The following is a 27,839-nucleotide window of genomic DNA, read 5'->3' as shown; positions in this document are numbered from 1 at the left end:
CTTTGGGGTTGAACTGCGTACCCCCCAAAAAAAATCCTAATCCTAAAAAAATCCTAAAAGTCCTAATCCCCCAGAACCTCAGAATGTGACCTTATTTGGAGAGAGGGCCGTTGCGGACGTAGCTAGTTAAGATGAGCTCATTAGGGTGGGCCTCGGTCCAGGATGACTGGTGTCCTTCCACAGAGAAGATGTTTGGACACAGACAGACACTGGCAGAGGAAACAATGTGAGGACACAGGGAGAAGCTAAGGAGGGGCCTGGAGCGGACCTCTGCTGTGCGGTCTGCTACCGCAGCCCCAGGAAGAGACACCGCTCAACCAGGGTCCCCGCCCTTGTAGCTGACAACAGAGAATCAGGTCTGGAACTAGGGAACTGGACGTCAAACCACGTCTGATATTTTCTGAAGTTTAACGATCCCTTTTCTCATTTCATATGAATTCTTTTTGTTCCAGTCTAATAGCCCGAAATCTCAAGATAGCATATTGATATTTGCCTTGGGAAGCCAGGCAAACAGCGTGAGTACCAGCCAGAAGGACATCACCGAAGCAGAGGCTTTGCCAACAAACCCACAGGTCTCCCCTGGGAACCGGAAAGGGGTTTTGGAGGCCCGGGAGCCTGCGCCCTCCTCAGCAGACTTGAAACCCTTCACAGCGGGAGGCAGATCAGGACGTCAACACTGGCCTCATGCAAACCCCTTAGTTAGGGTGCCCAGCACCTGCTGCAGTCGGGAGCCCATGTGGACAGGCTCTCCTGAGGGGAGGAACAAAACCCACCCACATGAAGAGACAAAGGGTGACGGGAACAATAACATTCAAAAACCAACAATCACAGCAGCTCAGAACCTACCTGGATCAGCATCGTTTTAAGCTTTTTAATGTACTGTCTAAACCTCACAGCCACTGTCTCAGGTAGGATTATGATTATTCCTGTTTAACGGAGTAGGTATCTAAGGCACAGAGAGGTTAAGTAACTTGCGCAGGGTCACACAGCTGATGAGTGAGTGTTGGGAGTTGAATCCATGCAGTCTGGCTCCAGAGCCATGTTTTTACTGGCCAAAGGGGCACCCCCAACCCCCCAGTAAGCTAAGAGAAGACAAAACTCTCTTCTAGCTGGGGCAGTTAAAGAGGCTTCTGGGTCAAGGTGACATTTGGGAGTACCTCTCAAGCCGTTTTACTGGACGACCCAGAGCAAGGGAGGGTGTGTGCCACCTGCTTGGGGCTCACCCGGCCAACTCTGGGTGTGATATCATGACCCGGGGGCCACATCGATGGGACCTGACGGTCAGGAAGGACCAGCCACACAGAGTGAGGGGTCCAGCGCGGAAGGAAAATGTGCAGCCCCTTGTTCAAAAATCATTGAGCACTTCAAGAGGCAACAGCAGAGCATTATACAAATGCAGGGCCCTTCCCGGCATGGGGCGACTGCAGGTCACTCACCTGGGAAGCGGGTCCTGAGGTCAGACCACCCGGGCAGGCACCGTCAGGGGCCGGTGAGCAGTGCCTGCCCCAAGCTGGGCTCCCAGGACCTGGGCGGCGGGGCGGGGCGGGGGGGGCAGCTCCCAGCGCGTGAACACGTCCTGCTGCTTGGAAGGTGCTGCCGAGGCGTCAGCGAGCGTGAGCTGTGTCTAGGCTGGGGCTCCCCCGCCCCGAGGGTGGGGTGTGGGCGTTGCCCCTCAGGGGGCCTGTGGCCACATCTAGAGACAGTTTTGGTTGTCACAGCTGGGCACGTTTCTGGCCTCTTTTGTGTAGAGCCAGGCCTGCTGTGAAATCCTGTGGGGACAGGCGGCCCCATGACATAGCCTTCCAGCCCCAAACATCGACAGGGCCAAGGCAGAGGAGCCCAGTCTAGAGGTCCCCATCTCAGCACCTTCCAGAACTCCTGGGACTTCCCTAAAGCGGGAGCCAGAACTCGGGGATCCGTGAGGGAGGTGCTCAAGGGCACGGCTCTGGGGCCTGGGAAGGCTGCACCCGGGCCTTAAGCAACGGACCTTGAAAAGAGGAGGCGCTGCCTTCTTCACGTCGTGATAGGGTAGGGCTTGCGCACCATGTACCTCAAAACACACCAAACTGCACCCTTCCGAGAGTGCATTTGACTGCACAAAAATCATATCTCTTTCAAGCTGGTTTTTAAGTAAGAATCCACATTTGGTTCAGAGTCAGTCAGCGGAGGTCTCCTGTGGACCCCCTCCCGACACCCCGCCACCTACCATAGAGTGCAGGAGCCTCATGTGATCCAGGAGCCTGGGGTCCACCTGCTGGAGCTCCGTGAAGTCCATCTTCACCAGGACGGTCACGTTGTACCAGAAACTCTCCAGCTTCCTCTCTGGAGCTGCCCGAGGGCACAGGGGTGAGCCACGGGCCCACCACAGGCTGGGGCCACAGGAGGCCCCTGGGGAGTGGGGTGGCATGCTCCTGCCCCACTGCCCCCGCTTCTCTTATATTATATATGATCCTATCTATACCGTAGAATGTATTATTGTGCACAAGGTATACTAGGTAACACGACGTATATTACTTTATAACATATATACTATAATGTATACAGTATAATAGTATCATTATATATTACATATAACATAATATTCACATTACATATACTATTACTTTATACTATGCTAATAGTATATTATACTAATATATCATGTTTTATAATATATTGTATATTGCGCATTTTATATATATATATATATATATACACACACACACACACAACTTATATGTTTCCCTGGCTCTGAACCTTGACCACCTCTTCTCCTGTGGGCCTGCACTGACTTGCCAGACGGGGGCCTGGGAAGGATTTCGGGTCCCCGTGGGGCTGCACAAGCAGACAGCCCTAAACCTCCCAGCTCTGACACAGCTCAGCTCCCAGCAAGCTCACCACGAGCTCTAGGGCCTCCTCAGGCAATCTTGAGAAAGTGGGGCCGCTGCTCTTCCAGGAACATCTAACCCCCTCAGGGCAGCTGTGAGCACACACTTCTCCCCCCGAGGGGTCAGTGGCCGGATTCTGATGAGTGAAATGGGCCCGTGCACAGGCTGCAGGCTCCCCATACAACCCGGGCTCCTGCTACCAGAAACTCACTCCTCCCCCGACCTTCCCCCAGATCAGGCCTCAGCCCTACCTTGGGGAGCAGGGGCCGAGCAGCGGGGGCCCCCCGACGAAGGGCAGCACTTCTGAAGACCAGGACAGTCCGCATCCAGAGTGCACGGCGAGGTAGACGCTTCTGGCCTCACCACCGGGCAGATCCCGGGTCTGGAGGCGAACTCCTCAGACCGATTCAGGGCTGGGGGACAAGGGAGCAGCGATTAGTGCTATTGGCTGTAGGATCCCAGGTGGCCTGCGTGGCGCTGTGTCTGGATGCCTCCTGGCACTGGAATCTGTCTGCGGTTCCGAGGCGCAACGAACAAGCCCACTCGAGGGCCACCGCCAGGCCTGGGCAGGGCCTCACCCTGTCCTGCAGAGCAGCCATCGAGGCCGTTTGCTCTGACTCTAACGTAGCCTGACCGTCTTTCCTGGGAGGAGGGCAGCTTCTCCCAGGAAGCTGGGGGCCCGGGTGACCTGTTCCTCTAGGCCTCAGGAGTCCACGTACAGGGCTCTCTACCACCCCCGTAGAGGCCCCCTTGCTGCTCTGTGTCCCGACAGCTCACTCACTCACTCATTCAATATTTATTGAGCACCTACTATGTGCCAGACACAAAGCAAGGTGCCCGGGACCCAGCAGTGGGCCCGAGGCAAAGTCCCTGCCTCAGGGCACTTAGATGGTGGACAGAGACCAATATGCCAATAGGCCTGCAAGAGCTCAGATGGCTGAGAGCTGCGGGCAAGAAGGCAGGGCCCAGGGGCAGGTAGGCAGGGAAGGCCACCCTGAGCAGGGGGTCTCTGCGGGGGCCGGGGCACTGGGGGGACAGCCTGCTCGAGGCCCGGGAAGTGGGAATGCGCTGGGCCCCCCAAAGGTGAGAAGGAGGCCCCCAGGGCTGGTGAGGGCGCAGTGGGTGAGCAGGTGGGCTGGGCCACGGAAAGACCCCCGCGGTGTTGAGGTGGGTGCCCTGGGGGTTTGGGGCAGGTCCGTGGTGAAGGGGACACTGTGGTGCCCTCTGCCCAGACCCTCACGCTGCTCTGCTAAGCTCTACGTCCTCACCTCCTAGGGCCCTCCGGTGGCCCTTGGGGGCTGGAGCCGCCGCGCCCCGTATGCAAAGCCCCGGGTATCTGGGGTTTTACGGACCGCCTTCGGGCCCCATGGCCAAAGCCGCGAGATCGCCCCCTTCCTCTCCTCCTTCCCTTCCCTGTCGTGCGTCCACAGCTTCCCCGAGGGCCGCCTGACTTGCTCACCCCCGCTGTGCTCTGGCAGCTGGGGCAGACAGCCGCCTGTGAGAGCCTATTGTGAAGGTCCAGGCGGGAGCTGGTAGAGGCTGGACCAGGGTGATGGGGGTGGAAACGGCGGGAAGCCTCAGATCCCGAGTGTCTGTAGCCGGAAACGCCCGCAGGACGTGCTGACAGACAGGACGGGGTGTAAAAGAAAGGGAAGCTTCAAGATGGCGCCGAGGCTTCAGGCCTAGGCATCCGCTTGGCACCATCTCCGGGAGAAGCTGCAGGAACAGCGGCCTCGGGTGGAGACGGGATTTGGCCGTGCGGATGTGAAGTTCGGCCCGCTTTCTGGAGGCGCACGTGGAGATGGGGGGCAGCGAGGCCCAGTCCCCGCCCCCGGGTCGACCCCCGGGAGGCCCGCTGAGGTCAGTCAGTGGGGCTGTGGGCCGCACACCTGCAGGGCCAGCACTCGCAACGCGCCCGCTGGGACGCGGCTCCGGGCAGACGCTGCGGACGTGCAGACGCTGCGGACGTGCAGACGCTGCGGACGTGCAGACGGGAGCCTGCAGGGGCCAAAGACGACGGGGCATGCGCAGCCGGACGGGGTGAGGGCTGGCGAAGGCAAGGGCTTCGGAAGCAAAGAGATCTTAGAGATCTGAGAAAGGCGGGAGCTATCTGAGAATCCGGGGGCTCCTAGGGCGACTAGCCGGGAGCCAGGCTGCTGATATTCAGGGGACAGGAAAGCACAGAAGAGGGAGAGAACGGGAACCCGGGGGAAGCGGGTGCTGCTCTCTGCAGGGAGGTGGGCCAGGGCGCCAGCTGAGGCTGCCGGGCACTCAGTCGGCGGCAGGGCATCGGGGGCGGCAGGGCTGACCCCCCTGCCGGGTCTGTGCAGGCCTGGCGGTGGATGGAGCTCAGGGCAGCACGGGATGCAGGAAGCTGGGCAGCCGTGAGCCTCCGGGGGCTGCGGGCAGCAGGGTGGGGGCACAAGGAAGGCAAGACCCCAACATCAGCGTCCGAGGAAGGGCCACCGGACGGTGAGCCCCGGCCACCCACCCGGGGATGAGGGCTCCAGGCCCGACGGGGTGTCACTCAAACCCATCTGCCTCCTGCCCAGATCCACGTAAAGCTCTGTGTCCTACATGACATCTAGAAGTGCCACTCTGGGCTCCCCACGCTCCAGGAAAGTCAGAGAAGGCGTGACAGCCACGCTCTGGAAACACACCTACCCTCAGAGCTGGGGAGGGCCAGCCCCTTGGGAGGATGCGTGGGGTCGCCAGGTGGGAAGGAAGAGCCGAGGGGCCGGAGTCCTAAAGGTGGTCCTCTGGGGCTCCCCAGAGAGTCTGCAGGATGCTCCACAGCCAGAAAGAAGGTGGGGGCCCCTCCTGCTGGGAACACATCACCAAGGCAGCTGCCCTGGCCAAGGAGGAGAAGAGAAAAGACAAAGCTGCTGAAATGCATGCAGGGTCCCCGTCCGCTCTCTCCTTGCGGAAGCTGAGCCTGGGCTTGGCGGTCACTGTCAAGAGCGTTCTCCTCTCCACGCTGTCCTTGGCCCCCTCCTCTCTTCCTAGTTGTCCCGGTGGCTATGCCGATGTCTGACGTCCTGGAGAAGCGGCCATGCAGGGACAGCTTTGGGGGCATGAAGAACAGGCGTGTGGTGCAGCCCGAGAGAGGCTGTTCTGGGATGGAGATGCCGAGAGCCCTGGGGGGCCACCAGCCAAGGGTCCGGGAGCACTCTGCTTTCTCTCCCATCGTAAAAGCCAACCGCCTCAGTGCTTAAGAAGCGTGAGACGACATGTATCATGGGCTCCTGGGACTGAAAAATGACATTCGGGGAAAAAAAGGGAAATCCAAATAATGGAGTAGAATTAAACAGCAATGCACCCACGTTGGTCCTTATCGGGGGAAAATGCTCCCTGCTAATGTAAGAGCTAACATTAGGGGCACTGGGAGAGGGGTGAAGGGGCACTCTCTCTACTGTCTCTGCAAATCTTTGTCTGGAAATCGGAAACTATTCTCAACCAAGAGGTTTATCTAAATGAAAGGAAAATAGCCACCAGGAAAAACGGACTTCCAGAAACAGTGACCTGATCACAACAGAAGTGCTTTCGAGTTAAAGTTCGTCTTAATATGGAGGCCGCCGGGAGTCCCCCTCCATCCCTCAGGGCTGGCCGGCTTACGGAGAGCCAGCGAGAACAGTCAACAGTTCCAACTTGGTAGAAAGTCAAAAATCCTCTTCTTCCCTCACTCGACACAAACAATGACCCAGGATTGCCCAGCGCCTGGCAACCCCAGGCGAGTCAGAGTTCAATGAGATAAGGCGGTGATGTCTGTCTGAGCCGCAGCCCTGAGGACTCTCTAGGGCTGGGCAATCGGATCCGCTCTGCAATAATCAGATAATAATCCTTCCTCGGAATTCTCTTTCCTCAAAGGGGCCCTGGCCGTCAGCCTGGGAGAAGGGACGTTTGGGGCAGGCTCCGGGTCCAGCGGGGTCCCGGGCTTTGCCGCGCAGATGAGCGTGCAGACGAGAAGGGCCGTGCGGGAACCGGGGCATCGCAGCCGGTGGTGAGTGTCCACCGAGATGCTCAGTTCTGCTCTGAGCAATCCATCCTGACTAAATATTCCAGCTCTTGTGCAGCAGTGTTTGCACCAGATGACACTCATCGCAGCGTCATTTATAAGAACCCAAAGTTGGACCCCACTAGATGTTAAGTGGTAGGAGATGGCTTGCTGCGGATCCATCCCTGTGAAGTAGTGCCTTGTGGGCATTAAATCACGCCGGAGAACACGATTTGTTGACTCAGAAGATGTTCCAGGTAAATCGCCAAGGGGTACGAGCGTGCTACAGAACATCACCAACGGGGTGACCACCCTTCTGTAAAAGGTCTGCCCTGAACCAAACTAGAAGAGAATGTTAACAGTGCTTATTGTTGTGGGGGGCGGGGGGAGGGCAGACTGACGGGCAATTTCCCTTTTGTTTCCAAATTTTCTACGTTGCTTGTGTATTCGTTTTTGTATTGTAAAAATACACTTAACTAAAATCATAGATGACTTATCATGGCCTTCCAAATGTGGGACTTAAAAAAATGGAAAAAGTCATCGAGACTGAAAAAAAAAAAATCACGTGTTCTCGTAATGCTCTTCCCTTTTTGGGGGTTCTTGACTGTTGAGTGGGAGGAGAGAGAAGAAAGGAAAGCTGAGGTTTCACTGCTACCGGGGATGAGGCCGCTGAGCTGAGGAGGTTGCTGAGACATAAGAAACCCCACCCCCGGGGCGGCCCGGAGGCGAGTGCCTTCTGCCTGACTCCCCTCCCTAGGTGCCCAGGCTGCCACATCCAGGCCGTGGCCCCAGGCTCCTCTGTGCCAATCAACCAGTGGGTCTCAGCGCGTCACTTGCAGGGACCTCTCACTTCCGGTTCCAAAGAGCCAGGCCGTCATGAGGCACCTCTGCACCGGCTTTGATCCGAGGAACCAGGCAGGTGTGGAGGAAGCTGAGCTGCCGGTGCCCGTGGTGCAAATACTTCCCAGCGGGCACTTTCTAGCTGCCCACGTGGAGCCCCTGAGCTCGGAGGTGGGGGGAGACCGAGGCTCACTGGGGGCCTCCCAAGCCGCAGGAGCAAGCGCCGCAGCCCCCCGTGCCCTCCCCGGCGGTCACAGGGCAGCCCGGCAGCAGCTGCAGTGCCAAGCGGGGCCCAGGCAGCAAGCTGGGACCTCCCCGAGCAGGTGCCCTGTGGGCCGTGGGCCTCGACGTTCCTCCTCACTGAGCCCCTCCCACGCGCGCCAGAGCCCCTTCCTCAGACGTTGCCAACGTTTGCCCCCGAATCCGACGAGGGTCCAGGTCTGTGCCATCCTGGTCAAGTCACCCGCCTCCCCGGGTCTGTGTCCCCGTCTGCTCCCGTGCGGTAGCGACCAGGAATCTCCCGCAGGCCTTTACAGGCCCCTTTTCCTCTCTCTTCTCCTTCCTTCTGGGATCCTGCCGGCGTCCTCTCCACGCTGCTTCCAGAGTGACCCTTCCACAGCCCGGAGGGGACTGTGGACCCCACCACACCCCAATTCAGCCCCCTCTGCTGGGCCTGGGGGCCTTCAGGGTGAGCCCTCCTCCCCTCGCCCCCAGCGCCTCCCACCCCGTCCCCCCGCCCGACACCGGCCGCCCCATGACCTGCGCTTCCCCAGAGCAGATCTGCCCACGGGACTCTAGCTAGAATGTTCTGGGCCTCTGCTGCCTGGCGAGCTCCTAGTTAAAGGCGCGAACACTTTAAAAGTGGGGCTGAGTCCCACGGGAGGCTGGTTCGCTGGGAAGCAAGATGAGCTTGCTTCCCTGCTTCTAGAAGGCAGGTGCCTCCCGCCTTCTCTCCTGGGGGAGGGCAGCAGGCCGCACAGAAAGGTGACCGCTCGGGCTGGGCGGGGCTGGGGTCTCAGCCTCTCCTGGGGGCCCCTCCAACCCTCTAGACCTGTGACCTCACCGGCCCCATGACAGACCGACAGCAGGTGGGGAGAGTGTGGCCTCTGCGGGGGAAGGCGGGCGGGCTAGGGCGGCCCCCTCCTGCTACCGGGGTCTGAAGCTCTGAACCAAGTGCCGTGCGCCCCGCCTGAGCCCTCCCCGACCCGGGAGCCCCAGCCCCAGAAGAGCGCGCTCCCAGGGCAGGGGCAGCTCCGGCTGTGCGTGGGGCCCTTGGAGACAGGGATGGCAGACAGGGAGCCGTGGTCGCCATGGGAAGGGACTCCTCAGACCCAGCACCGCCCCTGCAAGTGTCCCTTCAGGGAACCAGCGGGAATACACAACAGGCACCCAGCTGCGGACCTGAGGCCCGCTGGCGCTTCCTGGTTTTTACTGGCGGTGGTGGCACTGGTGGCCGTGGTGTCGTTTGAACACTCCCAGAAGAGGTGTATTCCCGTGGCCTGCTCGACCCCGAGCTGCCCGGTCGTCTCTGGGCCTGGCCCTCTGAGCCGCGTGGGTGCACGTGTCAGCCATCCCGTCCTCCGCAGGCTTTGGGGGCTGGGGGAGGATGCGCTCAGGATAACTGCAGGCCCAGCCCGTCTGCAGGGTCCGAGGGACCCAAGACTCTACATCTGATAGCCCCTAGGGCTGGGGGGCTGCCACCCGCGGTGCGCGGTATCCACGCCCTAGCCTGCGGCCGTCCTGCTGCCCGGGACCCCGGGGATGGAGGGGTCACGGGAACCGCTCCCACAGCCCGCGAGCTGGTGCTTTCTGCGCTTTGGAGGCGGCAGCCTCACGTCTCAGGGCACCCTATTGCCCCCCCGACCCCCCGCACGGGGGTGGGTGTGGCAGGCCTCCTGCCTGTTCAGAAACTCAGCTCTGAAACTGATTCAAACGATCACCACCACCCCCCACACGCATTCACACGTGCCCACGCCGGCACCCTTGCCCCCCCGGAAGAGGCCTTCTGGAAAGTTCCCTCCGTGTCCAGAGGCTGAGCCCTGAACGCCACACAGTCCCGTCCGCCCGGCCTCAGACGAGCCTGGGCCAGCCTCAGCAGTGCTGGTCGCCGCCCCAAGCGTCTTTTGAACCACACAGAGGGAGTAAGAGGCCTTGGCGGCCTCCGGACAGTTGGGTGGGCCCCAGGGGACCCTTTCCATCTCTTTCACAGATTGGGGTTCAGACTAGGGTTTCACAGCCTTTAGAATGCAAAGGCTGGCTGCCAGTACAGAAGAGATTGCAGTACTGGTTCTCAAGCTCAGCTGCCTGTTAGGATTGCTGGGGGAGCTTTAAGAAATACCCCAGGGCCCACGCTACGCCCCAGAACGAATCCATCAGAGGGTCTGAAGGCGGACCCAGGCATCATCGTTTTTAAAGCTGCCCCGGGGACTTCGGGGTGCAGCCAGGTCTGAGAGCCACCACCCACCCAGAACAGAGGTTCCCAGAGTGGGGCTCGGGCCAGTAGCGCCCCCATCACTTGGGAGCTTGTACTTCACCCCTGCCCCACTGGACCTGAAATCCGGGGTGAGCCAGTGCCCGGGGCCTAGGCTGGCCCTCTGGATGACCCTGATGCACCCTTGAGGCTGGGCACCAGCGTTGCAGCCAGGTCAGGGCCCGGGGGGGCGTGAACGGTGACAGTCCCGGGCACCGGGCAGGACTCACGCAGGACGCAGTAGAGGCCCAGCTGCTGGTAGCCCTCGCAGCAGTCGATCACGTTCCTCTGCTTAGGAACCTCCACCACCAGGTACTGGGTCCGGTAGACGGTCTTGGGGCAGCGCCGCCAGGGGACCCACCAGCCGCAGGGAACGTAGGTCAGGCGGGACGTGTGCACGGCCTCCACGCTCTGGACATTCTGGCTCACACTGTAGTTGCACAGCTGGTAGCTCAGCAGGGAGAGGCCTTTTTCTATGAGGGAGGGAGGAGGATGGAGAAACAAGAGGGTAAGATGCCAGAATCAAGCCCATTTGAGGGGTCCTCTGCAAGTCCCCTGCTTCTGCAAGAGCAGGTGAAACGAGACGCCCGCACACGGCGGACCCCCTGAGATCTGCCCACCGGCCCGTGTCCGAGAAGGCGATACAGTAGCATAGACTCAAGGGATGCAGCATGACACCTGCTCGCTGAGCAATCCTCCTCCACGGAGCAGGAGATGCTACCCCAGCCCGAGCCCCGCTCCCTGCTCCCCGCACCCCGGGGTCTGATGGTACCCTGAAGGGGACACAGAGAAACCAAGCTTCTGGGGCTCACGTCCTGGGCTCTGCTGCGCGTTCTCTGACTCTGCGGGCTGGAGAGCCCTGCGCACACCTCGTATCTCTACCATAAGGGCTCTCACGTGCGACGTGAATACACAGCCGTTCCCTCCGTGAGTACATAGTGAAGGCCCACTAAATGCTGGGCGCCCTGGCAGTGACACCCCTTTTTGGAATGAGATGAAAGATAAACACACGGGTCAAACACACGTGAGAAGTTCACGGACGGTAAAGTTCAGTCCGACCGTTGGTGCGGTCAGTGGGAGATGAGGGCACAGTGCCCGAGGTGGGACATCCAGCTGGCCTTTTCAGGCCCTGGGTGTCCCTCACCTGGGGCCCGCTTCCTGGGCACAGGTGTCCATGGCCTCTATCAGCATTATCACTCGGTTCTCGAGACCCCACATCACCTACTACCTTCATCAGTCTCAGACCCCTATGTCGTGGACCACCTGCCACAGGGTCCTGGGGTGTCCCATCTGCACGGGGAGCCTCTATTGCCTCACAGAGCAGGGACCCTTTGAGGGCTGAAATATGTCCCGCCCCAAATTCATAAGTTGAGGTTCTAAACCCCCAGTACCGCAGGATGTGACTCCACGTGGCAAAAGGGGTTTTGCAGACATAATTAGTGAAGATGAGGTGATACCGGTGTGGTGTAGCGTGGCCCCTGATCCAGTATGGCCGGCATCCTTATAAGAGGGAAAGTGTGTACACCGAGACAGGAATGCACACGGGAGATGCAATAGGAGACGAAGGCAGAGATCGAGGTGATGCATCTACAAGCCAGGGATCACTAAAATCAGCAGCAACCCAAACCATCTGAAGCTGGGGAGAGGTGTGCTGGGGATAGAGTCTCCCTCCCAGCCTCAGGAGGAGCCAACCCCGCCAACACCTTGACCTTGAACCTCTGGCCTCCAGACTGTGAAGAAATAAATCTCTACCACTAAGCGCCCCCGCCCGCGGGGCTTTGCCGAGGCAGAGCCCCAGGGAACTGACAGGAGGGCCACGGGGTGCCTCCCGCGCCTGCGGCCAGCGTGGGACTTGCTGCGCTCCTCGGCTGTCAGTGAAGGATGAATGGATGCTTTGAATGCAATTCACGTTTTCAGATACTCAAGCTCTGAGCTCTAAACTCTACGAGACTGTCCAGCCGCTGGGTAGGGGCTCCACGTTGCAGTGTAAACCCTTCACTGAGCAGGTGGATTTCTGGGCTGCAACGTAGCGGGGGCAGGAGACATCATCTTCATCCCCACCCCCAGGGCAGCACCCCTGAAGATTTCCAACTTTGGCCTCAGGGTCACCCACAAGCATGCAGAAAGTGAGACTTGGGGGAATGAGAAATGAGGCCCAGCCAGCCCTCACGCCCAGGCTGCTGGGAGAGCCTGCAGCCTTACTCCGGGCAGAATTGGTGCCGAAGCCCACCGTCCCAGAGCAAGCCTGCTCCCAAGCCACAGGGTGGCCTCCCCCAGGGTGGCAGGGCCTCTGGGAGTAGAGCCGACCTGTATTCACCAAAGAGCGGGGCCCAGGAAGCTTTGGGAGGGAACAAGAGGCCTTTGGCTGGGTGGGGTGGGGCAGGAGAAGGCGGCTTCCGAGGTCAGAGCTTAGAGGTGACGAGGAAGAGGGGCTGGAGAAGATGCCACAGTGAAACGTGGTCACTAGTGGAGCGACGGCGCCCTGCGTGTGTTCGCGAGAACATGCACACGGGCGCGTACGCACACACACGCTCCTCCTTCCAAGTGAAACTGCACTTGGATCTCCGTGTTTCGTTTTTCACATTCTATTAGAGGCCACCAAGTCCTCCCTAGGCCTGGCTTCTTGGCAGAGCTCACAGTAGAAACCTCTTAGCAGATGCTGCTGTTCAACAAATCCTTTCAGGAGCACAGGAGGCAGGGGGCCTGGGTTCTCATCCCAGAGGTAGAAATTCTTAATGCTCTGGTGGGTTCTGGGGTCAGAACTGCATTCACACCAGCTTCACTAATACCAGCCGTGTGATTCAGAGCACGTTTCATGCCCTCTCGGTGCCCCAGCCTTGCCATTTGTAGAATCACAGCTGTGCCTGAGGTTGTAGGAGAATTAAAAGCAATCACGCCTGTACCAGGGCATGTGGTACCTGGGAGCAAACAGACGTGCAGCCCCGACAGACCACCTAGTGCTCCTGCCGGGATCCTCCTGCACGTGAAGTGCCTCCTAAGACCTCCTCTGGCTTCCAGAAGTCCCCATCCCTTCTGTCACTGAGCTGTATGGTTTGCAAAGTACACATTCCAAAGGAAATATCAAGGTTTTTTTAAATCACAATTCATTAAAAAAAAAAAATCACAGAATCCTGCCCATGGGTGAAAAATGTTTAAACTAGTACAAAAGTGAAGTCGAGGGCTTCCCTGGTGGCGCAGTGGTTGAGGGTCCGCCTGCCGATGCAAGGGACGCGGGTTCGAGCCCCGGTCCGGGAAGATCCCACGTGCCGCCGAGCAGCTGGGCCCGTGAGCCATGGCCACTGAGCCTGCGCATCCGGAGCCTGTGCTCCGCAATGGGAGAGGCCACAGCAGTGAGAGGCCCGCGTACCGTGCGCTCACACACACACACACACACACACCCAAGAAAAAAAGAAAACAACTGAAGTTGATGGTAGAAACAGAATGGCTCTGTTTGAATTCCCAATGGAATAAGATGGAGTTCTAGAGGAAAATGGTGTAAAAGCTTTGCAATCTCAGTTCTCTGAAATCTGCGGCTTCAGAAATCCAACATGTTTTTAGCAGCTGACGTGTGTCTCTCAAAGGCCTTGGACGTGTGCTTGGCCCCTCACGTCCCCATGGGCCGCTCGCATGCTCACTTGCTGCGGAAACGGGGCTGGCAGAGTCCAAGGTGAGCAGGAAGCCCCACTTCGTGATCCCCCCTCTCTGGCGGGCCAAGGAGGTCTGAGCCAGGGTCAAAGGCAGGGGTAGCCCTGGTGGAAATCTCGCCCTCGGCCGGCTCTGTGGCCCTGGCCACTCTGGGTCTCTCTCTCCTTATCTGCAAGTTGAAGACTAACGGGCCGTGGTTCCAGAGGGTTCGATTCTGACCCTCCAGGAATGTGTTACTCTCAGCGTGGCCAGCGGGCCTGTAACGGCTGCAAGCCCGGCAGAAGTGCAGAGTTCCGGGCCCCACCCAGCCCCACTGACTCAGAATCCACACTTGAACCCCACCAAGCCCCAGGTGATTCGGAAGCATTCCCACCGCTTCTTCTGTGGTTATGAAAAAGTATGGCCAAGAAGGGACAGACCCTACCTCTCAAAGCAGGTGCGTCTTTGCCTGCCCAGCTCTCGGCAGGGCTGCCGTCTTCAAGGGGCCCGCTCCCAGGGAGCCCATCGCCCCTCCAGCATCCCCGCACAGAGCCCGGACCCCTCACCTGTGAAGCCGCTGGCCTGGCTCGGGCCCACGGCGGTGCCCAGAGCCAGCAGCGCCAGCACGAGGGTCCTGAGCATGGTGGGGCGGTGGCAGTGGCTCTGGCCTCTCCCGAGCAGCAGCACGAAGGGGCCGGGGCCACTCGGACCCAGAGAAAGGGCCCTTCCCTCCCCTGCGCCGCCGACAGCGGCAGTGGCTTCCGAGGGTGTGCTCGCCGGAGCGTTCCCTTATGCCTGCTCGTAAACACCCGCCACTGCCGCAGCCGCGTGTCCCTCGGGGCACCTGCGTGTCACGGCCCATTCTCCCTCCAGGCAGATGGCATCTTTCAGGAAAGGTGAGTACCCAACTGCCGGGCTGCATCTCTGGGTCCCATCTCGTTGTTACGCAGAAAACACATTTCAGAGCCGAATCTGACTCCCTCCATCAAGTCCAAAGTATTCTCTTACCTTATCGTCCCAAACTGGCAGGAGAAAACAGCAGCAAATCAAAGTGGTACATCAGATTCAGACAAGCATCCTTCACACAATTGGACAAAACAGATCAAAAGCCATAAAAATGTTCCTGTGACCCAGTGATCCCTTCCCGAGGCTTGGTCTGAGGGCCATGAAGCTGCAGTCTCAGAGATGTTCATTACTTGCCAGAATTTAAACCGGCAAAGCGTGGAAGTGAGCCTTCGGGGGAGGAGGGGAGAGTAAGTTGTTATAGAGCATCTGGATGTAGCATCACCCAGATGCGCTCCCCATGAAGGCTTTTAGCGGCGTGGAAACGGCACCTCCTCGTGTGAAATCAAAACAGCACCTCATACAGTTCTGTCCCCCAAAAAACCACAACTCTATGATTCTATAAAATCAGGCCCAACCCAGAAAGGACCAGAGGACTAAAACACGGTGAGGAATGACAGAACGATAGCTGATTTATGTTTTATTTCCATAACCATCGTGTGTTGTGTGAACTGGATTTTTAAATTTCGTATCAAACACTTCCTAGTTGAGGACACGTCCTTATTCCTCTGTTGGGCTGTCTTTCATTGTTTGGTACAATTTTTAACATTAGACAAGGCACAGATATTAACATTAGATGAAGGTGTCATTCGTTCTACTGAGAAAACTTTCAAGTAGGGTAACAAAGATCCATCTTGGCTGCATGTTTCAGAAGGATAATTCTCTTGTGTTCACACTACAGAACAGCTCTGCCAGGAGGGCCCTTCTAGCCTAACTCCCAGAGGACATCCGGACGTCTTTTATTCTCGGGAGATTCATTTCTGAGATGATTAACTGCTGCATTTGCCTGGTTAATGACTAGATCACAGATGCCAGGACAAGAAGACAAAAAAAGGGGAGCTGGAAATAATCGCGCAGCTAAGGGGCTTCAGTGCAAGTCTCCTGGGAGACAGTACCCTTTATAGAAAAACAGTACTACAGGATTGACTCATAGAGTCTGCTGCTGTAAAGGAGGTTAAAAAAAAAAAGTGTCAATAAGAAAAGAAAACATGTTAAAGCTCTAATATAATATTCAAAAAAATAAAATTTAGGGCTTCCCTGGTGGCGCAGTGGTTGAGAATCCGCCTGCCGATGCAGGAGACACGGGTTCGTGCCCTGGTCCGGGAGGATCCCACATGCCGCGGAGCAACTAAGCCCGTGAGCCATGGCCGCTAGGCCTGCGCGTCCGGAGCCTGTGCTCCGCAACGGGAGAGGCCACAACAGTGAGAGGCCCGCATACCGCAAAAAAAAAAAAAATAAAAAAAAATAAATAAATAAATAAAAATAAAATAAAATAAAATTTAGCTAGCTCTAACAGAATAAATCGGAAAAGTATTATAATTAAGGGAAATATGAACATTTAAAATGTGAGATGAATCTGTATTACGGTATGCTATCGTCTCTCAGAGCTTTTGCTACTATAACATATGAGCGCTTCTATAAAATATGAAGGTGGAATCAAAGATAATGTTATATTTTAAAACTCAAAATTGGCCCTGTGCACGCACCATTTTTTCTCATCTTCAGAAACACCCTGCGAAGTCGGACCCCTTATCCCCCTGGTGCAGATAAAGAAACGGAGGGTCTGAGGGGCCCCACAGCCAATGAGTGGGATTCAGTCCCGAAGTCCGCACTCTCCACAGTCCGCTCCACTCTCTGGCCACAGCTCCAAGACAGGGGAGCAAAGTCAAGACATTTTACCAGCCGGGCGCTTCCGGCTATTTGGAAAGTGTCCGTAAAATGCTGTCACATCACGCTTTCTCTTTATATCGAAACTCATAGGATTTAAAAAAATAAACCCTCAAAATTGGCAGCCTATTCCTATAGCTCTGTCCTCTCTCACCCTCCCGTTCGTATCCTACGGACATAGAAAGGGTAAGCGTGCTGGTTGTTTCTAGTTCATCCGCAGCGAGGTGTTTCCCTCTGGCATATTTTTTCTGCATGGCGGCCGCAGGGGTTTTCCACATTTGACTTTTCCAGGCAAATGCTTTGAGGAGAAATAACCGTCCACTCTAACCAGCGGCGAGACGGATGTCCCTTCAGGACGTCACGTCTGGGTGCGTCTGGTCACGGGTCCATCCAGCAAAGAGCCCCCGGGTCCCTCTTTCGGGGCAGAAAATCCAGCGTCTTGCCTGCACCGTGTCCAAGAACTGGGGAGCTGGGGGAAGCCAGCACGGTGCCAGGCTAGACCTAAAGACACACACGCACTCACACTCACACTGATGTGTGCAGACACACTCACGCTTATATGTCTACACACATACAGACACACTCACACGTGGCCGCAGTCATATGTGCGCGCTCACACGCTCATCTATGCACAATCGCTCACACACATCTACACTCTCACACGCACACGTGAATGTATCCGTGAACTCACACGTCTGTGTGGAGACAGACGCACAACGCTTGCAGGCTCGCACAATCAGATGCTCACATGTGCATGTGTACGGACAGACCCACACCTTTGCACGCTCACACACACGCACAAACACGCAGGATGAGGTGGAGGTCCCAGACCCCTGCGGACCCGACCTACGCTCTCTGCCGTTGGTGACAGAGTCTGGGCCAATCTCTGCACACGTCCTCCTCTGGAAGAGGACGAGATTGAATTAGGTGACCTCCAAAGCGCCTTTCTCATCTCTGGTCCTGAGTTCTGTGGTCCTACGAGCAGTGGTTCAACAGACTCCACTACAAAATCACATCTGTCGTTACCCTGCAGGCCGAGGTGTATACGTGGCCAGCGCCGTCGTGAGATGTGGCGATGTGGCACTGTGTCCCCGGGGACAGACGTGCAGGGCCATTGCGGGGCTCCAGATATCGTCTGGGCCAGGGACGGCACGGGCAGCCTTGCTCACAGCCTGCTGCAGGGAAGCCGGCTCCATGCGCAGCCCAGGCGGCCACCATCCAAGAGGGGCGTGTGGGAGGGGCCGTGCGGGGCCTGCCTTACCTGGCCCGGGGCGGGGAGGGGGGCAGGGGAGGGTGCACGGGAGAGGCTTGGGTGCCGGAGGTGAGAACTGCCGTGGGGCACAGGGGGACCGGGTGGCTCTGGACGGGGACAGCGTGGAGTCTGGAGACTGCTCTGCTCTTTGCCAGCCGGTGAGGCCATGCTGGAGGCGGGGAGGCGCCCCCGTCTCTAAGGGGTTATGGCCAGCGACACTAGCCATGATGGATGGCCGCGATGAAGCTGTAAAACTGTTGCGTTTGGAAGACACCCTAAGCAACCTGGCCCGGCTTCTGACCCAGTCCAGGCCGCCCTCTGTCACACCGATTACCTAAAGCCACGTTTCCCGGGGCGCGGTGAGGACCACCCGCATATCCGAATCCTGCGGACGGGCTTAACGGGAGTGCAGGCGCCTCCTAGCCTCGCCCCAAACTTCTCGGGCTGTTGGGGGTGGGTCCCCAAGGGCTCAGGTCCCTCAGGGGCACACACAGCATCTGGAGCACGTTCTGCTCCCGCCGGCTGCCTCTAAACGGACAGCCAGCTTTAACTGCAGCACCTGGAGGAAGGTGCGCTACACACCATCTGCTTTGGGCAAAGCCGCCACTAAGGTGGAGGAAGGGACGAGCAAGTGGCAGGGGGGGTCACGTCCCCCGTGGCTGCCTCACTGCCCCTCCTCAGAGGGGACGGTGACGGCCCTGGTGGCTTTCACCCCTGCCTGCCCTAGGGATGGAGTCACCAACCGTCCTGGTTTGCCGGGGTTGAGGTTCTTCTCAGGATGTGGGACTTTCACTGAGAACCCCAGGAAAGCCCCGTGAAAACCAGGATGAGTTTGTCAGCTACTGGGAATCTCCTTAAGAAATACCAGTCCCAATTTAGGGCTTCCCTGGTGGCGCAGTGGTTGAGAGTCCGCCTGCCGATGCAGGGGACGCGGGTTCGTGCCCCGGCCGGGAGGATCCCACGTGCCGCGGAGCAGCTGGGCCCGTGAGCCGTGGCCGCTGAGCCTGCGCGTCCGGAGCCTGTGCTCCGCAACAGGAGAGGCCACAGCAGTGAGAGGCCCACGTACTGCAAAAAAACAAAAAAACAAAAAAAAGAAATACCAGTCCCCACCCTAGCTGAGGAAAGCGCTCAGGACCTCTGGGGGAGGGGCAGGACCCTCCCTCTCTCTTTAAGGCACCTGGTGCGGAGGGGAGCGCTCAAGGGGCGGCAAGGTGGACAACCTCTTGTCCAGTCCAGACCCAGCGCGGTTTGTCAACGAGGAAATGGAAGTGAGATGCCCTTGGACAAGGTGACCGCGTGTAATGGGCGGAATGGTATGTCAAAAGATATGTCCAAGTCCTGACCCCCAGTCCCTGTGAATCTGACCTCATTTGGAAATAGAGTCTTTGCAGATGTAACCAAGACAGAGACTGGAGTGATGCGTCCACAAGCTGAGGGACGCCAGGCGTCGGCGGCCACACCAGAAACTGGAAGAGACGAGGAAGGAGTCTCCATCCGAGCCTCCAGAAGGAACCATGCGGCTGCCACCTTGGTTTCAGACTTCTGGCCTCCAGGACTGTGAGAAAATAATGTTCGGTCGTTGTAGGGTGCCCCAGTCCCCCCAGGACGCTCACACACCAGAGGCGTAGCCTCCCCCACCTTTCCTTTGAACCCCCAGCTTGCACAATCTTCCCTCCAACCCCTGCCCTTTGCCCACCTCCCCTCTTCTTCACCCCCACGAGCCCCACCCCTCTTCCAGCAGAGTTTATTTGGGGTGAACAATGAGAGACGTCTGATACACGTGGGGTCTGTGAGCGACAGGTACATTCATTCTTTCAGGAAGTGTAGGCATCAACCTAAAATAACACAGCCGGGTTCTGTGCCTTCCAGCCATGGGGGCTTTCTGCAGCTTCGGGAAATGTCTCCAGAGGTGACTGATAAGTCCCATCCCCGGGCATTTCCCACTGACGGCCCAGCCCACAATCTTGCTCTGTCAGCCATGATCAAATGGGTCTATAACGCCTTCATCCCACGAGGAAAGCACCTTTTCCATCCTCTGGTGCAAGGGAGCTGTGCACGGGCTTGGGCTGTATCGTCTCAGCCACATCTGGGTGATTCCCCTGCAGGGATGACTCACTAGCGGCCCACCCTTTGCTGTCCACGCTCGGCACTGGCCCTGCCTGGTTTCTCTGCAAACCTTCCCTCACTTTCACTTGGAAATTCTCCCACATTGTCTGTTTCTCGTACTACCTGCAGTGAGTGGTTTTCAGAGAGTGCTGTTTTCATCCTGAGCCCTTTATCCTGCTGGATAGTCCTGGGATTCAGCACTGGGGCCTTAGCAGAGCTGCATCAGAACACCCAGCACCCAGCATCAGGGCATCCAGGGCCCCAGCCCAGATCTAGCCCTCTCTGCCTCTCTGCCTGTCAGGGCCTCAGCCAGTAGTACACGATAGCATTTCTCTTTGTGCTTCACAAGGAAAAGGGAGATTCGTCCTGAAAAAACTGGTGTGCATGTTGTGGACCGAATGTTTGTCTCCTCAAAATTCACAGGTTGAAGCCCACTGTGGCTCTATCTGAAGGAAGGAAGTATATAATTAAGGTTAAATGAGGTCAAAAGGATGGGGCCCTCATCTGACAGGGTTAGCGCCATTGTCAGAGGAGACCCCAGAGCCCTCTCCTTCTCTCTCTTCCTGCCACGCAAGGACACATTGAGAAGGGAGCAGTCTCCAAGCTAAGAAGAGCCCTCACCAGGCACCTACCCTGCTGGACCCTGATGGTGGACTTCCGGCCTCCAGAACTGTGAGAAAGTAAACGTCTGATGTTTAAGTCATGCAGTCTGCGGTCCTAGCTGACTAGGTGCATCAAGAAGCTAGCAACAGTGTTGTTGACGGTAGCCGCCCAGCACTATGGGTCTTGCTGGTTTTCTGAGGCGAGGTCAGAGATGAGCCCAGAGCCTCTTGGGGGAAGAGAAAGCCCCCAAGATCACAGCCTGAGGGGCCTTACGAGGCACCTTGGGTGGGATTTTGCCTGCAGACAAGTGGAAACAAGAGGACACGAGAAGGGTTTGCCTGGCCTCCGAGGGAGCAGGGCGGCTCTACATCACAACCAAGAGCCAGCCGTTTCCAAGGTGACAGAGGAAGCTGCTGGGGACAAGTGCGGGGCCAGATCCCAGGATAAAGCGCCGTTGCTGCTCTTGCTTCCATGGGCATGTCCAGCCCTGACGGTTTGATTCTGAAACAGCTCCAAGGAGGGGCAGGAAACAGGAAGTGAGAAAGGAGGAGGGGAGGCTTTGATACTGAGAATTCACATTTGAGAAGAATCAAACGTACAAGAAAGGAGAGGAAGAGAGAGAGAGCTTGCCTGCACAAATCAGACTCCTCTGGGATGTCCGTCCTTTTCATCCGCAAGCTGTTTGCAATCAGCTCCCTGCCTGTCCGTCCATTCATTCCACCCACGTCCCCGTGGTGCCTTGCAGGGCCACCTGGGGACTCAGCAGTGGACAGGGCTGACCCGGACCCAGAAAGCCCTCAAGTCTGCTGTGGGTTAAATCGCGTCCCCCAAAAATATATATTCAAGCCCTACCCCCAGTACGTGGGAAAAGAGGTCTTTGCAGTAGTAATTTAGTTACGATGAGGTTATCCTGGCTTAGGGTGGGCCCTAAATCCAACATGCTTGGTGTCTTCCGAGGAGGGAAATTTGGATACAGACTCACAGAGGCCGTGTGATGACGGCGACCAAGGTTGGCGGCAGCTGCAGGCCAAGGAACACTGGGGGCCACCGGCCACCGCAGAAGGGGACCCAGACCTGCCTACTCCTCGATTCTGGACTTCTGGCTCCTGAGCTGTGAGGGAACAAATTTCTGTTGCTTTAAGCCCCCCAGTTTGTGGTGCTTTGTTACGGTGGCCCTAGAAATCACACAAAATACAATGGAGAAGTCTGACATTAAATGTAATTTCACAACTAATTATGTCCCGACAACGGGGCCCGTGGAGAAAGCTGAGACCTGGAGGTTGAGGCCCTGCCTGCAGAGGCTCTGGGGCCGCGAGCTCGGTTCCTCCGAGGAACTGGTGGAGGGGAGGGCCCCGGGGCTCAGAGAGGCCAGATGCGGCCCCAGCCCATCACATCATGCCGTCTTTCAGGCCACAGCCCAGGACAGCGTGGCATCCGAGGGCCGTGTCTCTCTTGAAGTGGGTATTGAGGCAGAGTGCCAGGGAAAGCATCCCAGTGTCACCTCCACCTGGGAGCAAGGTGCTGACCTCCACGGGGTATGTGACAGGGCCTGGGTCCCTCAGGGCCAAGTCACAGGAGGTCGACGTCAGTTTCAGCGGGAGGTATGTGGGTCAGATAATGAGGGCTGTTAAGCCCTGGAATGCCGAATCTAGAGCACTGTGACAAGGAAGCGCTGGCGCTGGTGACCCTGCAGAGGCAGCTGGGGCTGCAGCACCGCACCCACATCCACCGCACCGGGGTCACACCCAGCAGCACCAGCTGCATGCCTCCAGCCTCTGCGTCTGAGGTTACGGCCGTGGGGCAAGGGTCCCTTCACGAGGGGGTAGCTTCAGCAGGGGGTGAACGGGGACTCAGCTCTGGGGAACATGATACAGAGCGAGAGGGACCCACTGGCCGCCAGGGAGGAAGAGGAGGAAGAGCTTGCCCTGGGCTTTCCGGCTCCATGGATACGGCTCCATCCCTCCGTCACCACTGCTTTCAGAGCAGCCTTGGAAGGCACAGGGACAGTGCACCTCCTCACGGGTGGCCCTGTGAGCTCGAGACCCTAGTATGTGACCAATGTGTCGTCAAGGCTCTCGTCCCTGCTAGCCCCTCGTGAAGCTGGAGACCAAGAGTGACCTTGAGATGACCTTGGGCCGGAAAGGGCAGTGCAATGTCAGCTGCAGTCACGTCCGTGCGTGAGACCCACTGGACACATGGACTCCTTGCCGCTGGTGGCCTGGGGACAGACAGGCAGGCAGCGAAGGCCCGGCCTGGAGGTGGACCCGATGGGAGCTGGCTCTGCTGGGGAAGCTGTCCCCGCTAGTGGCGCAGGTGTGGGTGCTTAGCCTGGCCCCGTCGGTAGCCGGTCAGGGTTAGGGCCAGCAGGTGACACTGTGGCAGCCAGGACAGCATGGATCATGGGCACACGGGTGCCACAGACAGGGAGCCAGGGCAGGGGTCAGCTGGCCGGCCTCAGGAAGGGCCACCAGTGGTGGCAGGGCTGGCCCTGGGCCACAAACTCCCGATCTCCAAAGGACAAAGCCCAGGGCCATCTTGGGATGGGGAGGGAGCCTGAACAGACCACAGGACCGAGGCACAAACAGAGGCTGAGCTGAGCAGCAAGAACTGGGTCCAGGGTCCAAGCCAGCCCGGGGCTGGAGGTCAAGATCAGGCACCACAGTTGGGGTCCGGCCTGAGGGGCTGATGCTCGGGAAGAACACCAGGGCTGTCAGGTCAGGGTTGGACCAACGAGGAAACAAATGTTGGTCCAATCAGCACCAGCTCCGGTACTAACTCCTCCTTGTAACCTCCTGCCTGCCCCCTCTCCCATCTCTCTTCCTTCTGAAGTTTTTGGCCCCTTTGTCCCTCATATCCATGTGAATAAAGGTCTCCTCTCCTGATGGACGGAGGGCAAACCAACGGGAGAGATCATGGCTAAGACCGCCTCCTCCTGGTACCCAGCCCAGTGCCTGGCATACAGTAGGTGCTCAATAAGTTCTTATTCCACGAACAGCCTTGGGTGAGCCCACATGCACAGTAGCGGATCCCCAAGACAAGCAACGGGACAGAGGTCCCCATGGCCAGCTCCCCCCACCCTCTGCCTCGAGGGCACCTTATTTTCGGGTCAACAGACTCTAACAGAACCACAGCCTTGCCCCCCAGAGGAACCCAGACCCCTCTGGTGTCCAGACCCTCAGGAACAGGCTGCATTCTGGTGATCGGGCTCAGGCTGGTTGGGTCCCCTTTCCCACGGAGATTACAAACGGGGAAAGATCATTTTTGGCAGCTTTCTTCACTTATTTCCTGGAGAAGGAGTCCAAGAGTGAGAGGAGGACCTTCCCAGATGAGAAACTGATGCCCAATCGTGCATGTGGTCTTAGAAATATATTTAAATTTAATATTATTACGTGTTTAAAATTCTCATAGCGGGGGAGGCTCCCTTTAAATCAGACCACTTCACAGATCACTGAGCAAGAAAAGACTCTGAGTATTGCACCACAGGACAAAGAAGACCCTCTGGAAACTCTTGGCCGGTATTTGAACCTGGAAGAGATAGATGCACAACCTAACGCAGAAATCTCTGCTGGACACTCAGCCCTGAGGCTGGATGATGCTTTCCTAAGGGCTGGACAGCCAGGCCAGCACAATCACCCTGAGGGTTTGGTAATGGGTTCTGAAACTGGAACCCATCACCAAACCAGAACTGGAACGGAAGTTCTGGAACCTCCTTCCAGATGAGTAGTTTCTTTTCTATTTTCCAAAAGTTAGGAGGTTTTCTTGTTGTTGTTGTTGTGAAGAGATACACTGGAAGTGATGTTAAGAAAAACATACCCTTTCTGAAAACCTCAAAGTATGGGAAGAAAGTCCACCAGTGTCCCAGTGCTTTGCTGAGGCTTTTCTGGGGGAGGGAGCCCAGCATTTGCAGAGTACATGAATGAGTGTTTGCCCCACAGCGATCGGTGGTTTGGGGCTTGTATAAATAAGCGACAGACAGATGAGAAAGCCCAAACGGAAAGACGGGGCCTGGAATGTCTCGCTGACTGGTGAGGGCATGGAGAGCAGTTTTCCATCCCAGAAGGAAACAGACAACACAGCGTTTCCAGCACGACACCCGGGGAATCTGCTGAACAAATTAGGGAGAAATGATACGTGCAATGTCTCGGGGGCAACCGTCTCTTGGATCTCAACAGTGTTGGAAGGGAAAAGAGCAAGTGGGGGGCACCTGAGAAGGCAAAAATGACAACCAAGGGTGGTAGATGTAGTGGGTAGAACAGTGTCCCCCCCCACACACACACAAAAAGATTCGTGTCCACTCAGAACATCAGAATGTGACCCTTTTGGAAATAGGGTCTTTGCAGATGGAAAGACAGAAAACGAGGTCATGCTGGATCGGGGTGGGCCCTGAATCCAATGAGCCTGTCCTTCTGAGAGACAGAAGAGGACACCCAAAGGAGACAGAGAGTGGAGTGATACATCTCCAGGCCCAGGAACACCAAGGACGGTAGCAACGCACGGACTGGAAGAGGCAGGTGGATTCTCCCCGCGAGCGTGCAGAGGGAACGCAGCCCTGCTGGTGATACTTTGATTTCAGACTTTTGGCCTCCAGCTGCAAGACAATACATTTCTGTTGTTTTAAGCCACAGACTGTGCTAATTTGTTGCAGCAGCCCAGGACACTATTACAAATGAAAGGGATTAAAGGCCCCCACAGGACTTAGGCAGGTCCCAACCTGCCTCTTTGCTTGCTGGTGTGTTCGTTTCTGCTTTATAACAGAGTGAATCAGCTATAAGTATACGGATATCCCCATATCTCCTCCTTCCCGCATCTCCCTCCCACCCTCCCTATCCCACCCCTCTAGGTGGTCGCAAAGCGCCGAGCTGATCTCCCTGTGCTGTGCGGCTGCTTCCCGCTAGCTATTGGTTTTACATTCGGTAGCGTATATCTGTCCAAGTAGATGCCTGTTTTAATGCTTGCTCAGAGGCAAACCACGAGGAAGGGAATGATTTTCCTGCTGAGAGACCTTTGCTCACAATAAATGATACCTCTGGACACAGAACCGGTGCAGAATTTTTAAGTGCTTTTTGCCCTCGAGGTTTCACAAACTCTTCTGAGAAAATTAGACAGAGAAACCGTTGGTCAGGCAGTGGTGGGAACAGAGGATGGAAGGAAGGATTCCGAAATCAAGCTCTGACTCTGCTTCCAGGCTGAGGTATCTCCTCTCCCCTGGCCTACGAGCCAAGAGAAGAACGGCGTTGTGTCCCTAAGCTCCCGAGAGAGGCAGGGTGGCCAGGTAGGGCGTGCAGGACCCCCCGGGATAGGTCTGGCCATGCACAGGCAAAGGGGTTTAAACCAGACCGAAAACCACGCAGGGCAGGACCTCACATCCATCTGTCTGCTGAGGGGCCCTGCAGAGCTGAAACCCAGCAAGGCACAATAATTTCAAATTCTCCTTTTCCCAACTTTTATAAACTAGAAGTAAAACGGCCTTTTGATCATCTGATTTTTCCTCTTGGAAATACTCTTTTTTAGAAGAACGGAAGGAAGGAAGAAAGAGTGGAAGGGAGGGAAGGAGGGAGAGAGGCGGGAAAAAAGTCCCAGTGAGACAGCTACGGCATCGGGGTCAGGGCCACCTTCCTTCACGTTCGCTCTGTTCCCCGCGGCGCTGCGCCTGCTGCCCTGGGTCAGGGAGTCCAGCCCTGGCCTTGGACTTGCAGTCATGTGCTTGGAGCTCCAGCAGGGACACCTGTGACTTTGCCCTTGGACCTTATCTCTGTCGGTGAGGAGGAACCCGAGTGAGACCCACCCACAGTCCAGTGACCCGAAACCCCAGAGGCTAAGGAGAGGTGGTGGTGGGGAAAGAGGCCCCTTCCACGCGGTGTCAGCCCCCTCGGCCCTGCTCCCTGCGTCCCCAGACGGGAGGTCCCGAGCAGGGAGACGTCCTGCCCCAGCTGCATTCTGGGTGGTTCCATCCTGTTCCAGGACGACTCTGGGATGCCCAGGGCAGGGCTGTGAGGCAGGCACTGAAGTCTCACTCTACCCTCTCTTGGGGGTCCTCCCCCCATTCTGAGCTCTCAGGCATCCTCCTGCCGGCCCAGGCTCACAACGCCTGCCCCCCGCCAATCATTCCACCCACGTGTTGCGGGGCAAGGGCACGGCCAGGCCGGGCCCACTTCACCCTGGACACCCAGCCCCGGCCTGTCTCCCCTCCAGCCAACACCAGCTGGAATCCAGACCTTCCTGGATGCATAGACCCCACCGCTAATTAACTGACATCTCTGCAGGAGAAGAAAAGACTGATGGAATATGGACTTGCTGGGGTGGGGGGGCGGTCAGGCGTGGGCAGAACAGGTGTGATGCCCACATGTGGAAATGGTTCCCCCAGTAAAGACCAAAGGCAGGCGTGATGGCTAAGGTCAAATGTTTGGACATCTGTCATGGAGAAGCAGCACATCTTTGTTTGGTAGAAAGCCAAATATTAAGACAAGGGCCAATGGCTAGAGGTTACCCCCAGGTGGGTTTCAGCTCAGTTCAGGCAGAGATTTCTCAGGGTTAGAGCTGGGCAGATGGCTGCCTGGCATGGGAATGAGCTCCCCGACACTGGGAGTATTCAAGCAGACTGCAGGCCATGTAAGGTCCTCTGAGCTGGAGCATCGCAGGCAGGCTCCGTGCTGCTGGGGTGGGCTGAGCCCTTTCCCCGGAGCAGCAGTGTTAGACACTGATCCACAGGAAAGTCCCTGAAAGGAGAAGTGGGTTTGTCACAGAGTAGGAGGGAGATTTGGGGAGAGAGAACAGCAACAGAATGACAATCTGAACTTGGGTCCCCTACGAACATCCAGAGGCCAAAGACATCCTCTGGGGCCGCTCTGGCTTTCAGGAAGGAGAGCTCCACCCTGGGCCTGGGAAAGGGACCATGCCTGCTGGGCGTGCCGGCCTGCACTGCTGCCTGGCTGGGCCCTGTGGGCTGAGATGTTCCCGTAGCACCATCGCATTCACGCCAGAGCCACAAAGAATGGAACAAGGGCCACGGGGCCAGCTGGGGCCCAAGTCAACACAGCAAGTGTTCTTCCCCTGAACCCAAGTCACCAGCCTACACACCAGCCACGGGGGTCTTCTGCCTGGACGTGGCTCACCAAGGTCAAGAGTAGCCCTGGGCACATCTTCTGCAGGACGTTACCACTCTGCCTGGAGGGGTGTTGAGGGCTGACTGATAGTGGGAGGTGGAGTTCTCTGTAAAGACCCCAACCCAGGGGGCTTCAAGGCCAGAGGACGTACAAGAATAGCTGGTGGAGGCTGCACGGTCCTGCGAGAGAAGCCGGGATCTGAAATCAGCTAAGCTGGAGCCTTTGCGGGGCTGCCCCGCAGCTCTGCCAC

General features: G+C 57.4%; 1 protein-coding gene across 1 annotated transcript in view; it reads right to left on the bottom strand.

Moving 5' to 3' along the window:
- Positions 1 to 14,437, bottom strand: part of UMODL1 (uromodulin like 1) — a 63,140-nt gene extending 48,703 nt beyond the window's left edge. Inside the window, exons 1-4 of the mRNA XM_059064248.2 lie at positions 14,362 to 14,437; positions 10,402 to 10,644; positions 3,119 to 3,280; positions 2,207 to 2,328 (exon numbers count right to left, since the gene is read on the bottom strand). Coding sequence (XP_058920231.1) covers positions 2,207 to 2,328; positions 3,119 to 3,280; positions 10,402 to 10,644; positions 14,362 to 14,437 — 603 coding nt within the window. The remainder of the gene's footprint in view (positions 1 to 2,206; positions 2,329 to 3,118; positions 3,281 to 10,401; positions 10,645 to 14,361) is intronic.
- Between the last annotated feature and the right edge of the window lie 13,402 nt (positions 14,438 to 27,839).

This window comes from Kogia breviceps, chromosome 5 (genome assembly GCF_026419965.1).
Source record: "Kogia breviceps isolate mKogBre1 chromosome 5, mKogBre1 haplotype 1, whole genome shotgun sequence".
Taxonomy (NCBI): Eukaryota; Metazoa; Chordata; class Mammalia; order Artiodactyla; family Physeteridae; genus Kogia; species Kogia breviceps.
The sequence above is the reverse complement of the archived record's forward strand: the minus strand, read 5'-3'. Positions and strand labels throughout refer to the sequence as shown.